The 16,434-nt window shown below is 55.1% G+C and overlaps 7 protein-coding genes across 7 annotated transcripts in view; 4 read left to right on the top strand and 3 right to left on the bottom strand.

Annotated features, from left to right (window-relative positions):
* Positions 1-220: 220 nt before the first annotated feature.
* CCMA1212_007334 (Maltose permease MAL31) lies at positions 221-1,825 on the top strand (the record flags this gene model as incomplete). Its single annotated transcript, XM_073704504.1, has 1 exon — positions 221-1,825. One exon carries the CDS (start codon positions 221-223, stop codon positions 1,823-1,825), a length of 1,605 nt encoding a protein of 534 aa, XP_073556801.1.
* A 931-nt stretch (positions 1,826-2,756) lies between these two features.
* CCMA1212_007333 (uncharacterized protein) lies at positions 2,757-5,678 on the top strand (the record flags this gene model as incomplete). Its single annotated transcript, XM_073704503.1, has 6 exons — positions 2,757-2,761; positions 3,132-3,296; positions 3,392-4,168; positions 4,250-4,672; positions 4,730-5,144; positions 5,205-5,678. The coding sequence occupies 6 exons, from the start codon at positions 2,757-2,759 to the stop codon at positions 5,676-5,678; spliced, it is 2,259 nt and encodes a 752-aa protein (XP_073556884.1).
* A 145-nt stretch (positions 5,679-5,823) lies between these two features.
* On the bottom strand, positions 5,824-6,207 carry CCMA1212_007332 (uncharacterized protein; the record flags this gene model as incomplete). The annotated part of the gene is made up of 1 exon (XM_073704502.1): positions 5,824-6,207. One exon carries the CDS (start codon positions 6,205-6,207, stop codon positions 5,824-5,826), a length of 384 nt encoding a protein of 127 aa, XP_073557049.1.
* Positions 6,208-6,605: 398 nt separating this feature from the next.
* CCMA1212_007331 (uncharacterized protein) lies at positions 6,606-6,863 on the top strand (the record flags this gene model as incomplete). The annotated part of the gene is made up of 1 exon (XM_073704501.1): positions 6,606-6,863. The coding sequence occupies one exon, from the start codon at positions 6,606-6,608 to the stop codon at positions 6,861-6,863; it is 258 nt and encodes an 85-aa protein (XP_073556888.1).
* A 3,434-nt stretch (positions 6,864-10,297) lies between these two features.
* Positions 10,298-12,343, bottom strand: CCMA1212_007329 (Peptide transporter PTR2; the record flags this gene model as incomplete). The annotated part of the gene is made up of 4 exons (XM_073704500.1): positions 10,298-10,489; positions 10,564-11,722; positions 11,782-11,889; positions 11,976-12,343. Coding segments are annotated over 4 exons (1,827 nt in total), but the record flags the coding sequence as incomplete, so codon positions are not given.
* Positions 12,344-15,525: 3,182 nt separating this feature from the next.
* CCMA1212_007328 (uncharacterized protein) lies at positions 15,526-15,783 on the top strand (the record flags this gene model as incomplete). The annotated part of the gene is made up of 1 exon (XM_073704499.1): positions 15,526-15,783. The coding sequence occupies one exon, from the start codon at positions 15,526-15,528 to the stop codon at positions 15,781-15,783; it is 258 nt and encodes an 85-aa protein (XP_073557104.1).
* A 120-nt stretch (positions 15,784-15,903) lies between these two features.
* The window catches only part of CCMA1212_007327 (Collagen alpha-1), a gene marked incomplete at both ends in the record, with an annotated part of 3,439 nt that continues 2,908 nt past the window's right edge, over positions 15,904-16,434 (bottom strand). Inside the window, one exon of the mRNA XM_073704498.1 lies at positions 15,904-16,424. Coding sequence (XP_073557085.1) covers positions 15,904-16,424 — 521 coding nt within the window. The remainder of the gene's footprint in view (positions 16,425-16,434) is intronic.

The following is a 16,434-nucleotide window of genomic DNA, read 5'->3' as shown; positions in this document are numbered from 1 at the left end:
CGTGTCAATGGGATTATCAAGATACGGGTTTTGAGGGTAAGCCTGGATCACCAAGTCGAGACAAGAGACTCATCACTCGTGGCGCTTCTCGCAGCTTGTCCAAGCCGTCCTTCAATTCTTTCTATGGTTGCAAGCTTGCCTTCTTTACTGCACTGCATCGCACTGCCACCATCAGAAGCACAGCACAGCCCTCAACTCCACAGCCCAAAGATCCTCCAACATGGAAAAAGGAGGCGTGTCCACTCTCCACGAGGAGAACATCCCTATCGAGGCCGGGGAAAAGGCCGGGATCAACCAGATCGCCGACGACGCGAAGCTCGCTGCCGTGGCGGAACATGAGCTGACGCCGATGCAAGCTGTGCGGAAGTACCCAAAGGCCATCGCCTGGTGTCTCCTGATCTCAGCATGCGTCATCATGGAGGGCTACGACACCAGCCTGCTGGGCAACTTCTACGCCTATCCCGAGTTCGCACAGCGGTACGGAAAGTTCAACGAGAAATCGGGCAACTACCAGCTGTCGGCGCCGTGGCAGGCCGGCCTGAGCAACGCCTCCGGTGTGGGATCCTTCTTTGGAACCCTCCTGAACGGCTACCTCGTCCACAAGTTCGGCCACCTGCGCGTCATCTCGGGCTCCCTCTTCTTCCTCAGCTGCTTCGTCTTCATCGTCTTCTTCGCCCCTAACACGACCGTTCTCCTGGTCGGCGAGCTTCTCTGCGGCTTCCCCTGGGGAATCTTTGCGACCACGGCCCCCGCCTACGCGTCTGAGGTGTTGCCCATGGCGCTGCGTACCTACCTGACCAGCTGGACGAACATGTGCTTCATCATTGGCCAGCTGATTGCCTCTGGTGTTCTGGCTGGACTGGTGAACAACACCACACAGTGGTCGTACAGAATCCCCTTTGCCCTCCAGTGGTTCTGGCCGGTCGTCCTGGGCCCCATCCTCTACTTTGCCCCCGAGACCCCGTGGCACCTTGTCCGCGTCGGCAAGATCGAGGAGGCCAAAAAGTCGCTCCGTGCTTTGCGAACGAACCCCACCGACGAGGAGATCGAAGAGTCCCTCAACCTCATCATCTACACCAACAACCTCGAGGAGCAGCTCTCCGTCGGAACGTCCTACTGGGACTGCTTCAAGGGCTTCGAGCTGCGACGAACCGAAATCTCGTGCATGTGCATGGTCGGCCAGGTCCTGTGCGGAATCTCGTTTGCCTACAACTCGACCTACTTCTTCCAGCAGATCGGGCTCACCCCTACGCAAACCTACCACCTCAACGTCGGCGGAACCGGCATGGCCCTTTTCGGCACGCTGGTCTGCTGGTTCTTCGTCATGCCCAACTTTGGGTACCGAACCACGTACTGGGTCGGAATGGGAGGCATGTGCTGCATCCTGGTGCTCATCGGCGGCTTGAACGCCCGCACCAGCGACCACTCGTTCGCCATGGCCCAGGCTGTCCTCACCCTCGTCTGGACCCTCATCTTCCAGCTCTCTGTCGGTCAGCTGGGCTGGGCTCTCCCCGCCGAGTTGGGGTCTACGCGGTTGCGCCAAAAGACCATTTGCCTTGCGCGGAATTCATATGCCATCACTGGCGTCGTTTCCGGTGTGCTGCAGCCTTACTTTATGAACCCTGCTGAATGGAACCTCAAGGGCTACACTGGCTTTGTCTGGGGCGGCACCTGCTTCCTGATGACTGTCTGGGCTTACTTTCGTCTTCCCGAGTCCAAGGGCCGCACTTACGAGGAGCTTGACGTGCTCTTTGCCAGAGGGGTTTCTGCTCGTAAGTTTGCGTCTTACAAGATTGATGCGTTTAACGACGAAACTTTGGCATAATCGTCGCTCTGTGCTTTCTCTTTATTTTGCTTCCAGGGGACGGAGGGTGGGTAACGGATAGCGCTGCCGGTCATTGTCGGAGAGGGATGTGCCTTGAAGCGAATCACAGGTCACGACGTTGATGATGCTGATAGTCCGACGTAACGGGCGAGTCATTCAAGTCTGACATGCGTGGATCTTCACTGATTGTCGGCGCTCAAGGTACAACTTTTTATCCATGATCTGATGGAGTGTGGGGTTTCTGATACTGCAACTTAATCAATTCCAGTTTATTGGAGTCTATGAAAACTATTACGAGGCTAATCAATGTTCCGTATATGCACGGCATTTCGATTGACAGGTGAATGTGCGAACCATCCATTACAACTATTACGTTTCGACGTAAACTCGACGTTATATAATACCGAGAAGTAAGAATCATACCTGTATCGCGCAGCAGCAGGACAATCAAGCGAGAAGATACAATGTAGGTCTAATAATGATGCTTTCGTATTCAAGGAGTTGTTGTCTTGAGCCCTCACCATTGCCGTTGTCCTTCATAGAGCCACTTGGCCGTAAGCCAACTGATGACGACCCCAGCAACCCTGCTTGTAAGCGGCATGTCGGGATCATTCCCAGTCAACGACCCTAATTCATACACCACAGGATACCAAGATCGCGAGAGGCGCGTCTTCTGCGGTTTAATGACAAAGTCAACTCGTGTTCAAGCTGTCGTCCTTTACACTTATCGACCAAGCAGCAAAATACATGTAGCCTTGTCCACCTTTACTATCCGGCGGCGCAAACAGCAGCCCTACGCTCGCATACTCGTGCCACCCGCTTCCATCTCCGTCCTATTGGCGGCCTCGTCTGGAGTAACCCTGTCCGTCGGAGAGCGGGGAACCTCTGGCACATGCCAGTTTTACCTAATGGTCTCTCACAATCCACTTCCATGAAGTGAGAGAGAAGCAAAGGCAAATAGTCCAGTTGCCCTTGTCCCCTTGTCTCCAAGTGGCCAGGAACACGGCACAAGTTTATGTAGTTATAGGCATGATCTCTATGGGTTAGCAGCACGCTAACTGAACCAGTTGAGTCCAAGGAACCATTCCCCCCCTTCCCATATTTCCCCAGTCCCGCGTGCCTGGTTGTTCGTGTCCCGTGGCTAAATACATGTCATGCCAATAGGCAATTACTGAACATTTGCGGTGCTCCCGTGATGCTTCTCTGAAAAGGGTCGTTTCCAAATCCCTTGCCGGTCCGTCAGATTTTCCCGGCCGCAGTCGCCCAATGCATAGCCGTCCTTCTCCGTCCGTGTCTCGGAAGTCAGTCCTCGTCGGATATCAGAGCTGGGGAACGCCATCATGGACGGCTACATGATATCCGTCGCCGATCACGATGGCGCGTACCCGTCGACGCCTCCACGCCAGACGGCCAGAGACCACCGAGAGTCGAAGCGGATGCGGGTGACGCGTGCCTGCGATCGGTGCAAGAAGTGAGTTTGAGGCGGCAAGCTTTCGATCCCTCCAGCCACGGCTGTGGAACGGCCCTGGCTCACCGTCGACGTCGTTTTCTAACATCCTCGCCTAGGAGAAAGATTCGCTGCACCGGACTGCAGCCATGCCGGCTCTGCATCGAGGCCAATGCAAGCTGCACCTATGATGCCGCCTACACGCGCGGCAAACACGGCGGCATGGCCTCGCGCAGGACCGCACACGCCTCGCCGCCGCAGCCGCAGCCGCCGCAGCAACATGAGCGGCAGCCCTCGCGGTCGGAGCCGTCGCGATGGCATCCCGCCAACCGCTCGAGCTCCGCCGCGTCCGGCCGGCCTCCGCAGCCCGCCGGCGAGCCTCCGGACTCGTCCTACTCTGCCCTCGGGGACCCCACCCAGCCCGGCACCGAGCCGCTGTCACGGGCCTCCCCGGAGCCTGTGCAGACGGATCTCGAGGGCCACTACGTCGGGCCCTCCTCCGGCGTCTCGTTCCTGCTGCGGATCCAGAAGCGGCTGGACCAGTTCGTTTCCTTTCCGCAGGGGTCGTCGTCCATCTTCACCTTTGGCGATGCCCCCTTGCCCTATCTCGACTCTCTGCAGGCCGGGGCGCCGTACTTTGACCCGATGCTGTACATGATGCTGTCGCGGGGTGACACCACGCGGCTCGTGCAGAGGTACTTTGACTTTGCCGTCCCCGTGGACAGGTTCCTCCACCAGCAGACGATCGAGGCGTGGCTGAACGAGCTGTATGAGACCAAGGGCAGGATGCACAACCGCGAGGATGCGTCGACGCGGACGGCCGTCTTGTTCATGGTGTTTGCTCTGGCCCAGGCGCATATGAGCCCGAGGCCGAGCGCTGAGGATGCCGACGTGAGGTATGCTTCATCTTCTCGCGTGTCTCACATCTGAATCTCCGTCTCTCCCGCACGAATCGTATGCCTGACCGTTGTTCCCAGTGTCCGGTACTTCCTTGCAGCAGACCAGCTCTTGTCCAGGGAACAGGGAGCCATCCGCCTCGCGAGCATCCAAGCCCGACTGCTGCAATGTCTCTGGCTGCTGTCCGAGTCACGCATCAACCACTGCTGGAACCTTTTTGGCACCGCTGCCCGTCTCGCCTATGCCATCGGCCTACACCGAAAGCGCCATGCGGATCGCATTGACCGCGTCGAGGTCGAATGCCGGAGGAGGACCTTCTGGAGCGCCTATGCTTTGGACAACTACCTGAGCATGGCACTGGGGAGGCCGCGGACGTTTCATGATGACGATATTGACCAGGAACTGCCGTCCTGTGTAGACGATCACCAGATCCATGGTGATCACATCAGCCAAGGCAGCGCTCACGGACAGTCGGTTATGCTGGGACCAGTCGCATATGCCAAGTAGGAAAAAAAAAGCCCCAACCTTCCATTGAGTCATACTCCGTGAAAGCTGACCAGCGTTAGAATGTCTCGAATACTGAGCATGATCCTCCGCAACGTCTACTCCATCCACTCCACCTCGCGCAACGACAAGCACGCCTTTGCCACCATCCACACAAAGGAGCTCGTCGAGTGGCGCGCAGACGTCGCCCACTTCCTCGACCCCGTGACCAACATGCCCCTGATTCCCATCTTCCAGCGCCAGAAGAACGTGCTGAATCTGGCGTACTGGCATACCATGATCCTCACTCACCGGCCGTTTCTGCTTCGCAACTTTGCGCAGCTGCAGAATGGCAGTCGGCCGCGGCGTGACGATCGCGAGTTTGAATCGCGGATAGAGCAGAGCGTTCAAGAATGTCTGAAAGCGGCTACGAACATTACCAAGGCTGTGGATGACATGTACCAAGGAGGGCAGCTTTTCCGAGCATACTGGGTACGCCACAATCCCTCAGGCAGAGAACTTTCGCCGTGGACTGACACGATGCCCTCGTAGTTTACCTCGTATTTCGCCTTTTCCGCTGCAGTCATCCTCTATGTCTACACCATCCAGAAAAGCAACGAGTCAGAAGAATCTTACTCTGGCTACCTCGCAGCCGCCACCCGATGTCAAGACCAACTGTCTAACCTCGCCGAAGACGGATCGCTGGTGGCACGATACTGTCTGGTCCTGGAAGAGCTTCGCCTCGAGGCGCTTAGACAGACGAAGCAAGGCCAGATCAACAACGCACGATCACCCGCGCAGAGACAGGCCGCTGCCATGGCAAACGCGGCGAATGGCACTGAAGGATTCGGGTCGGCTGAAGATGGAGCAATGGGGGTTCGGGAGCTGGGGGCGAATATGACGGACATGGGCGGGATTGGTGATATCTATGTTACGCCGACGGATTCACTGGCTGAGATGACGGGCTGGGCTCAGTTTGATGCCATGGTCAGCGTCTCCATGGATGGGTTTCAGCTGAACATCTGATGAAGGTCATTACCATCGGGGTCGATACTGGGCATGTATATATCATGTAATACTTGACGAGTCATGTTATATGTACGAAACAAATGACACCTTATCCACACTCTCCATCACAAACACCAAACAACCCCCTATCCCCAAGTCTCACTCACCCCTCAATCGACAAAACAGCCTCCTTGATCCAAGCAATCCTCCCATCCTCCGCAATCTCCGCAAACATGAACGTCTCAGCGGCCATCTTTTCCCCACTCTGCAACACCGTGGTCGAAACGTGTCGCTCGGAGAGCAACTTCCCATCACGCAGAAACTCGACCGTCGTAAGGTTGACAGAGAGCTTCATTTCGCGCAGACGCCGTATGTGCTCGACAAAGCCGGCAAAATCGTACTTTTCGGCGCCGGCGGTAAAGTGGAAGGTGGGAGAAAAGATTTTGGATAGGTCTGTTTCGGTGTTTTGGGGGCTGCCGGAGAAGAGGCTGCGGAGGGTGGACTGGTATGTTTGGGCGGAGTCGGCGAAGGTGGCTCGTTGAGGCATTTTGAGGGTGGTGAGAGTTGATGTCTTTCTTTTGGAGATTGTAGAAATTGTGTTTAACTTGGAAGACTTTGAGCTGTTGGATTAATGTGAGCGGGAGTTGCCATGGCTTTTATGCTGGTATAAATATCGTTGCCTGATGACTAGCTTCGATGAGAACAGGATTTTCGATTAATGTCCACGAAGACGCAATCGCAGAATGGTGCTGCCTAGAATTATTAGAAGGCAACGATGTATGAGAGAGACTTTAGCCAGGAGGAGTAGCCTTTAGAGGGAAACGAGTATGATGCGGCTATAGCAAGCCAGAGCTGAAGAAGTAGATAGGCTGTCAATCAAGCACCCTCACAGAAGGAAGCCCAAGACCCCATCGTTTTGCACTTCTATGCCTTCACGAAAACAAAATGACGTTTGGCTCGCTGAAACACTCATCCCACTCAATCAGCCCAAACGCCCAAGCTCTCCTCAACATCGCGAGTGCCTTCAACGACCCCGCGCCAGAATACGGATCGTTGATTCCCATATTGAGATGCTCCTCCACGAGCACCCTCTCTTCCATTGTCCCACTTGATGCAGCCACGCCGGCTACGACAACCGGCCAGTATATGCTGTGCATCCGGACAGACGACCCTGCCGCCCTTCTCAGAGCGTCAAAGAGCTGAGCCCGGTATGTCTGTTTCAAATCCCGGCATGACCGACTGACGTGGAATTTCGATGTGCATGGCAGTGAGAGTATAGCATATAAGGCGACTGCTGCTTGATATATGTTTGATAGTAGTAAAAGTCCCTCGAAGTTTACGAAGCCGCAAGATTCAATCCATTCCAGGGGCGAGAAATCGTGTATATGCCTCAGGATATCGCATACGGTTACCTGAATTGATGGCAGGGAGTATATGACCGAAGTCGTCGGTAGCCGTAGTCGTAGACGGTTGATGTAGAGTATGTCGAGGAATAGATCGGGCGGGCAGAGGAATGGCGGGTATATGCTCACTTTGTACAGACTGTAGAGTTCTTTTGGATCCAAACATGTGACTTCCAGGATCTGATTTTGCGGTGAGCTTGTCGTGTTTGCCACGATGCATGAACTGGATAGAGGGTTAAACACGAAGGACACGTTGGACGGAAGCACACGGGGGGAGCTTACACTAGAAAGCTGAGCATGATGTATCTCGAGCTGCCTGAATCCCGGATGAAGGCGCCCAGACCTCCTTGTTCTTGTAAAATGGCCATGAAGCCACTTACATGAGCGCGCCAATGCGGCGAGTTGAGTAGGAAAAGCTGCACAGCACACAATCAGCACACAATTCCTCTGAGACAAAGAATTGGCAGCAGCCTTTACCTCGGAGCTAGCTATCAGGTGGATGCTGCGGAGGATGTTGCCCAAGTACCGCTTGGGATCTTGCCGGATCTCATCATTCAGGGCCGACATGGCAAGGCCGACGTGACGGAAGAAGGACGTCCACAAGTCGCTCGCGGGGCCGACAACGCGTGGATTGATGCTCAGGCGATGGATTTGGGCAACGGCTAAGATGCGGAAGCCGATGGAGATGGAGATGAGGGCGTGGCGGTTGGAGGTTATCAGCCGGGAGACTCGGCCCTTGTCGAAGCGTTTCGAGAAGACATTGGGTATTACTTCGTTGGAGCTGATGACGGGGAATATGTGGTGATTGTCTACACCATTTGGTCAGTTTTCTCGGTTCCTCCTTGGATTTTGCATCGTATCGGATAGACGCACAATACTCTACGGCTTCCATGAGTTCAAACTCGTCTATTTGTAGGCTGATGGGGATGCAGGGGATGCTCTGTCGTTCAGTCGATATGCTGCATCGTCCTCTATGAGGGACCAGAGCACCACTTGCGGCCGGGGTATGAGGCGTAGTTGCGTCTCCTTCGGTAGATTGTAGTTGGTTGCTGTAGATGGTGCCCTCTTCCTTGTCGCCGTCGTCCCCTTTACCAGAATCCTCGTCATTCCCATTCTCAACTTCGCCTTCCGGGCTGCTCAGGTCTGGATCGGGGTCATCATCCGGAACCTTGCCATCGGAAGTGGATAGAGCAGTAGCTGCTGCCTCTGGCCTCGTCCTTGTCGACTCCTCCTCCGAAGCAGGCAATGGCAACTGTGGGCGTTCACGACAGCGACGCTTCTTGAGAACCGCAGAAGTCGGTGCTGCAGCAGAAGTCGTCCTGGCTCTCCGAATACGCGTGACGGTGATGTGCCCCGGCGTCACCCAGGTCAGCGGCCGACGGTCTTCGTATCCGGGACATACTATCCCGGCAGAGCGGCAGCGGTCGCAGACGGGGCGACGGCCGTCACAGGCCAGGCAGCGCCGGAGACACTCCCAGCACTCTTGTTGCTGCTTGCCGGCGTCCGCTTTTGGCGGCATCGTGGCCACGGGGTGGTGATGGAGATGGATTTGTCTTCAATGTTTTGCTGCCTGTTCATTCTCCTTTCTTTTGATACCCGGGTTCCCCTCTTCCCAGCCCCTCGCCTTGTCCGACCCTGATGACCTACACGTCGAACCCCCTGTTTGGCCCAACGAATGCTTGAAACCGGTTGTGGCTCAGCTCAGCCTCTCCCGCCAACGGTCGATCTCGCTAGTTTGGTAACTGTAGCAAGCCGTGGGTTGCGTGACGGGCCGTCGGCAACTAACATGAGTGCACGGGTGCAGTCTGAAGAAACCGGGGCAGAGGGACCCAGCACCAGCCCTACGTAGATCTTGGCAATGGGACTCGGCGGGACATGGGGTATATGCTGATGCTTGGGGCCAGTGCAAGGAGCCGAAACCCCCACGGGCTCGACAAGATGTGGGAATGCCGCGTCTGGCCCTGGACCGGAATCCGGAACGTAGGATAGGGGCCAAGCACTCGCTTCGCTCCGTTAGCCTTGCCAAACTCTGCCTCCAGATGCGGACGACCGTGCGAGGAGTGATGGAGAGGGCAGGCTGCGAATAACATCTCGGGGGTGTGATGACTGGCTGCGTGACTGTTACGAGACATCCCGTGACTTGGAAGCTCAGCCATCGGATTTCCTAGTTAGGCAACTCAGGCCCCGAGTAACCAGCAGATATCCAAGGTATCGTATAAGTTTGCTTCGTACAGTAGAAGACTATAAGTTTGCTTAATCTCCCCTATGCCGCCTTTGATACCCCAGCTGGCTTTGGACGGAAAAGCAAAGTGTACATGGATCCCGGATCTTTTCACCAAGAGCACATTTGGGACGAGAAGTTGTATAGAGACCGTCAGGTACCAAGCAAGCCTCAGACTAGTCCAAAACTAAGAATATTTCTTTCGTAAATGGAGAGGAGCGCCCCCCTTCTATCAGAAGTTTACCTTGAACGAGAGGCTCGCCAAAAATCCGACTCAATCTTATAGACAACCCCCCTACAACGATTGTCGCCAGCACATGTTGACTCTGACAATACAAATCACTTCAATAAGATATTATTCCCATCAGCCGTCACCTCATCCACCCGTGTGATCTGTCCTACTGCCGCAAAATGTGAGAAGCAGCCAGTCTCAATAGCCATCGATGACTCACTCGCCGCATATGCAGCCATCCAGCCATCCTCTAACCTGCTCCGCACACGCGTCGCGACGGACGGCACGGGTATGCCAACCGAGCCACCAAATCCTGCAACTTCTCGCAATTATAGCTCCGAATCTGAGCCTCGTTCGGATTCAATGCTTTGCCAACCTATCATTCAGCGTTCATCCCAGCGGGCGCTTTTCAGGCTATTCCGTTCATGGGACTGGCCGAAGCCGAACCCGATGCCGAGTCGGCTTCGGGGTCATTATACTGACTTACATAGAAACAGGAGCCTCGCGCCGTGGTCGGCTTGCCTTTACGCCTTGATTAGGATAAAGCTTTTGTACTCTACCCCGTTGAGTCATTCCTTTCTTCTTTCTTTGCCATGGTGCCGAGCATTCACTTCGCTGCACCTGCTCACTCACTTACACCTTTGCTTTAATCCTTTCTTCACAATGCAGATGTCTAGCACGTGTCAAGCGGGATCGCTACAGGCATCAAGTATGCCAAAACTGGTATAAATGCTGCGCATTCATAGTTCCTACAGCTGCCTGTAAGTCCAGCTACGCGTGATTACGCCTTCTCGCCATCTCTAACCACCGTCTCCTGCCCCGGCTCCAGGTCTGCCGCCTGTGTCAACTGAGCCTGCGACTGGCTCGGCGTCTCCTGCTCCAACATGTAAACATCGTCGTCGAGCTTATGGTGCCGAATCCAAAAGACGATGGTCTGGGCGAAAAGGGCAATGGCTGGACCAGCCCAAACCCACTACACGACACCAACGCAGTTAGCAAGCTGTTATCTCGTCTCAGTTTCTCAGCGGTCTCTCCGAGTCAACTTACAATCAGATGCGGATCAACGATGGCCGGAATGAGAATCTCGCCGAGAGCACTCGACAGGGCAGTGGTGAACAAGAACAGAGACATGACGACGGACTTGAGGTGAGGCGGAGAGCGCGCATATGCCATCTCGTACGCCGTCACATTGCAGAAGAGCTCCGAAATGGCACCGAGGGCGACGTTGGGGATCTGCCACCAGATGTTGATGGGCGACACGTCGTCGCAGGTGCTGGCCTCGTATCCGCAGGGACTCGTCTCATACACCCGCCACTGCACGATAGCACCAATGGCTCCCGAGATGGCGGCAAGCATGAAGCCAAACGTCATGCGACGGATGGGACCGAACTTGATGCCGTATCTGGCCAGCAGCGGGTACACGCCATACGAGAGAACAGGAGCCACGGCAATGATGGTGAGGGGGTTGAAGTTGCCCAGCAGATCAGTCGGGGCACCGTTGTTGGTCATGGACGCGCCCTGGTTGGACTGCGCCGCTCCAACGCCTCCATCGTTGATGTTGTAGATGGGGAAGTACAGGAAGATGACGCAGGCCTCAAAGGTACGCTGGACATCCAGCACGGCGCGGTCAGTCCATGTCACCTGGATTCCTCGCTCAGCCAGCTTGGACGGAGTAGCAGCAGCCCAAAAGTCCTTCTTCCAGACCTGGAACTTGTTATACTTGAGACTGGCCCAAACAATCTTGAAGAAGTTGGTCAGTTCAGATCCGTTAGGCTTCTTGATGACAAGCCTCTTATACACGCCCAGCAAAAGGAAGGGTAGCACGAAGTACACGATGCCCGGCAAAAGAAAGGACAGCCAGAAGCCGACGTATTTCTCAGTGTACGTGGTCGCGATGGCGAAGAAGGCGCCGACGTTGATCATGGCGTAGAAGATGAGCATGACGCGCTGGATTGTGCGCTCGGGGTCGATGATGACCTTTTCGCCCGTCTTGAGCGTCTTGATGGCCGGGCGCTGGTTGGTGTACTGGTCGATGACGGTCGGCGCCACGTTGGGCTTGAAGATGCCCGCGCCAATGGCCAGGGTGAAGAAGGAGATGATAAAGGGCGCGAGGCCCTTGCCGGCCTTGAGGAGGGAGGGAGCGGCGCCGCCAATCATGATGACGTGGGCAACAGCACCGATAATGACACCGAGGAGGATTGTCTTGCTGAAGGGGCAGGCTGGTAAGCTTTGGTTCCCTTCTCAACTTCCTGGTCTTACACTCACAATCTTCCAAGGCGCGTGTCGGCAATGTACGCTCCGAGAATGGGAAAGACATAGGCCAGGAAGGTGAACAGCGTGCTGAACGCAGACGCAAACTGAAGGCCCTCGTTCCTGAGCAGCAGGTGTCAGCTGTCAAACCCATGAAGGATTCCTCGGGAGTGGTTCTCATGGATAATGAGCATCCATCCTACACTTACAATGCGCCAGCATGGCCGTTGGGGTTGTTCTTCGGGACAGCTCCGCTGCCGTTGCCGCCCTTGGGGAGAGGAAACTGCATGAAGTCGTTGAACACCTGACTGGCGCCATAGTAACTCGCACGCTCAGCAAGCTCGGCCACGCAGAGCACCCAGGAGATGGCGGGGATGGAGCCGGCGACCTTGCGGAGCGACGCCTTCTCCTCCTCCGTCGGCTCTCTGCCGTCGGGGCCTTCCAGGGGAGCCTTTTCGATGTCGTCGTGGAGCCTGTCGAGCGTCACGCCGAGCTCCTCGCTTTCGATCGGGGCCGCGCCGGAGAGGATCTCGGCGGTGCCACGCTCGTGCGTGGGACCGTCGGCAACGTGGTCTGCGTCTGTGGTTGTGGGTTTGTATGGTGAGTACGGCTGATGCTGTATCAGGAATCAGGATCTTGAGGCACGACATACTCATCGAGGGCGGATTATCCAAACAACTCTAGGGGAGCAACACGATACTGTTCAGCTGAAAGACGTGAGCTCCGAGACGTCTGTCCTCTCAACACAGTCCTACCTTGGGGGCTCAACTCCCACGGCAGCCTCAACCGTACTTATGTATCACAGAAACAAACACCTCAAGCACCACCGCATCAGCTGTACACCCTAGTCTCGCCCACAGCATGGCATCTTTCCGGGGTGGAACAACACACATGCAGCTCAAGCAACGATTCCCTATCACGTCTTTTTCCAGAACGACAACCGAATCGACAAGACCAGTTGGCTGGCGAGTCAGGGCTATAAGCCCGAGGCTAGGCTATACGTGAGACAAAAGTTCCCAAATACTAGTCGATTGCTACGATTTCCGTCTCTATATGCGATGGGGGGAGTCCATCGGAGAGAAGATGACCGTTGCAGTTCCCTGCTTGGATGATGGGGAACACTATCTGCCGCCTTCCCTCTATTCTTCTCCCCCCCCTCTCTCCACACGTTCTTCTCTCTACGGCTTGGATCTTCCCATCTATGCATCGTCGACCTTACAACTTTAAACTCAACATTAAACGCGGTATATGCAGTGATCCCCGAAGGCACCACAGCAAGTGCAACGCCACATCCCGGCTCGATCATGAACAGAGAAGAAGAGGCAGGAAGATGAACGACAACCTTGAACCAACCGTCAGCATACGAACCATGCATATCCCTTCCATCTTATCTTCCACCATGGAGTAACTTTATACGAAGCACTTTGGCCGTTTAAACAACCCACCCCCCCTTGGGCATATGGGCCAATCATAGGATGGCAATTCCAATACATGCGCTCTGCTCCCAACGGCAGTCATCCTAACTCAAGCTCAATCAAACACACACCACGCGATCCAATCTCGCCCATATCACCGAGTAACAAAGACAAGACGCAATCAACCGGCAATGCGGCACCGAGGCAACGTTTGGCGCAATCCAGGGGCATGGTGGCGACAGGCGCTGATTTGTCGGCGTTGACGCACGGCAGCGGCACCCCAGCTTTTCTGCCCTTGCTCGTCGTGCCGTTTTGGGCATCTTGAAAGAGGTTTTTGATATGGGGGGGGGAGCTGAGTGGGCTCGGTTGCGTGATAGCATCGTTGGGTGAGGTGCGAGGCCCGTTCTGGAGGGTCTGAGAGCGCTGATAACGACTACGGAAGAGCGGCCATTTGCGGCATAACAGCCGTTCTTATCTCTTGCAACCACAGACATACATAGCATGTGCCTGCAAGTAGCTCATGGTGCTTATATCGTTCTTCCTCGAGACGAGGACTTTGAATCCTTTGAATGGCAGCATCAACAAAGGCCGTCAATACGACATCCGGTCTTTATCCGTCGACAGATGCGATACGAAACTCGTGGCTTCCACAGCGACAATAACTGGGAGATCTCAAGCTATCTTTCATCCCGCACGAAGCACGGACAACCCCCGCAAAAGTCTACGCTTACGCTCAATACGACTGATAGCAGCACATGTCTTGCATGGCTCTCTCTGTCTCTCCACCAACGTCTTCCCAAACGTTTCCTCATTGGGCTCGACGCTTTTCTGGAAGGGTTTAGGCTGGATGTATTTGACAGTCTTTCGAGGAACATGGCAGCGTGAGCTGTGTGGTCTCGCTCTCACGGTTCAATAGTGGCGCAGAAGAGACGACCGCGATCATTGTGATGGTCCCTACTCAACGTCTGCACACACATCTGTCGTTGCTCTCAGCGGTTTTCCAGAAGCTGCGATTTTCAAGTACTGAAAAAAAAAAGGTGGGCCATTTCCGCTCTCAACCGAAGCCGCGGGTGGTAGGTGAGATGCGAAGGAGACGCGCAGCTTAGCATGCACACGGTGCCATCGGCTTCATCCATCTGCTACCTTGCCTACCTAGTTGATGCGGTATACAAGGTAAGGTAATGTAGGTTGGGTAGAATGACTGCGTTTTAATGGTCTTCCTGCCATTAATCCTCTTGGCTTTGTCTTTCCTAACTTCCTTTGCCTCGTTCCTAGAAGAGCAGGAAGAACTTTTCCAAAGACCAACGGACGCCATATGAGCGACCACCCTCCCTCCCAACGGAGCTGATAGCAAAGCCCAGTGAGGAGTTCCTGGCTCAAAGTTGTCAATTCCACGGTTGCCACGCAAAGACAAGAGGTCATTCGACCTCTATCTCTCTATAATCATGGAATACAAACCCACTGTTCAACCTGGATGCCCTTTTCCAACGTCAGTAAACTTGCCACATCTGCAAGTTGACCACATTCGCCCATCTTGAGCCCCCTCGCAAGGTCGTGGAACTAGAATGATGACAGCGCCGTTGAGTCCTCGGGCATGCGCTCGAATATCGAACAGTCTTGCATCAACACGCTGACCCGGCAGTCTGCAGGGTTAGGAGATGCCACTCATCATTCGAGGCTCTCTTTTGCCTCACATATACGGATTATCGTGGTCCCAAAGCCGCAGTCATTCCAGACATACGGATTTGCACCTGAAAGGTCACACCCTCAGATTGCTCGTTCCATTGACTACTGCAGCGGCGTCATNCCCCCCCCCCCCCCCCCCCCCTTACCCTAGAACGCGACAAGACGGTAAGAGTTGCACCCTTTCGCCTGCTCTGCTCCTCCTATGGTTCTACGCTTCATACTATCGTCATACCTTTCTGTCGTCCGAAGCACATACATATCCCGTGGGTTTACTCTGTCTCCGGAGAGACTTCCGGAGCGCATGCTATCGGCATACGCAAACAAACGCCGCCAGTTCTCAACAATCCGCCGTTCAATACCTGTCCGTCCATCACAGCCCTTGAAGACACGCATGCTGTTGGTACCCGAGGCCCAGCTCAACAAGAAGCAAGTCGCTCGCGAGAAAAGCGTAAATCAGCCCGAGGCGGGGGTTCAGCACATCTCGCTGACCCAGGGAGAGACGAAGAGGAGGGACAGGCGTACTTCGCAGATCTGGTCCAGTGCCTGGACATGATTCCCCATCTCACAGCCTCGCATATCTCCCCTCCTGTTACTTCATTTCAGCTCATCCGAAATAAAGCTTTTCAGTGTTTACAGCCGCCGAGCAGCAAACTCAGCCATGCCTCTCGATGGAGAAAAGAGAGAGTCTGCTACCAGCATGGTGCGACTCGGCTTCCGACCCGCCTACCGTGACAAGAATCGGCGCCTCCGAGGAGTGGTTCTCCGTCTTGGAAAGAAAGCATCAAGCAACAGCCAGACTTTGGCTACGTGTGCAAGGGAGAAGCAATCGATGAAGAGTGAGCTTCTGTCCTCTGAGGCGAGCGCCGAGACTGGCCTCGCTGAGGCTGAGGTTATTGAGGAGGGGGGCGTACTTTGAGGATCACAGGCAGCCAAGCCCCAGATGTAGGATTATATTCCCGCTCGTTGCTTTAGACTTCACTCTCTCGCATTATTTACCTAGTCAGATTCATGTCGTGTATTGTGTATCAAATATTATCTATATAGCTCCGAAGAGAGAAACAGTAGGGATCCCAGAATACGTTCCGCCGCAATACTGTTCTGCTGTTGTTGTTGTATTGTCCGGGAAGTTGCATGGCGTATTGCATTGAAATTCGAGCCCGGTATTTGGATAGTTATAGGCAACAAGAATGTCGCCACAAGTGCAGATGGAGTCGCCTGTATCTGAGTCGGTTGCCAGAGTGAAGTACAGTGCCGGGCCCGTCGGCAAACCCGAGCAGATGTTGGCGCAGTCGTCGATCGAGGTCGTGAGGACCTGCTGTGCAGTGTATGGAGTTAGGCCGTAGTTCTCGTTGGTGTCCGCGATGTAGCAGCCGATGTACCCGTATTGGCCCGTAAAACCCGCTGAGCCGGAACCTCCAGACCCGGGGAGACCTTGGGGACCTTGGGGACCGGCAGGGCCTTCGGGACCTTGAGGACCAGTGGCACCTTGAAGGCCCGTGGCACCTTGAAGGCCCGTGGCACCTTGAGGACCCGTGGCACCTTGAGGACCCGTGGCACCTTGAGGACC

The sequence above is a fragment of the Trichoderma ghanense genome, assembly GCF_004382785.1.
Source record: "Trichoderma ghanense strain CCMA-1212 chromosome Unknown scaffold_9, whole genome shotgun sequence".
In the NCBI taxonomy this organism is placed as follows: domain Eukaryota; kingdom Fungi; phylum Ascomycota; class Sordariomycetes; order Hypocreales; family Hypocreaceae; genus Trichoderma; species Trichoderma ghanense.
The sequence above is the reverse complement of the archived record's forward strand: the minus strand, read 5'-3'. Positions and strand labels throughout refer to the sequence as shown.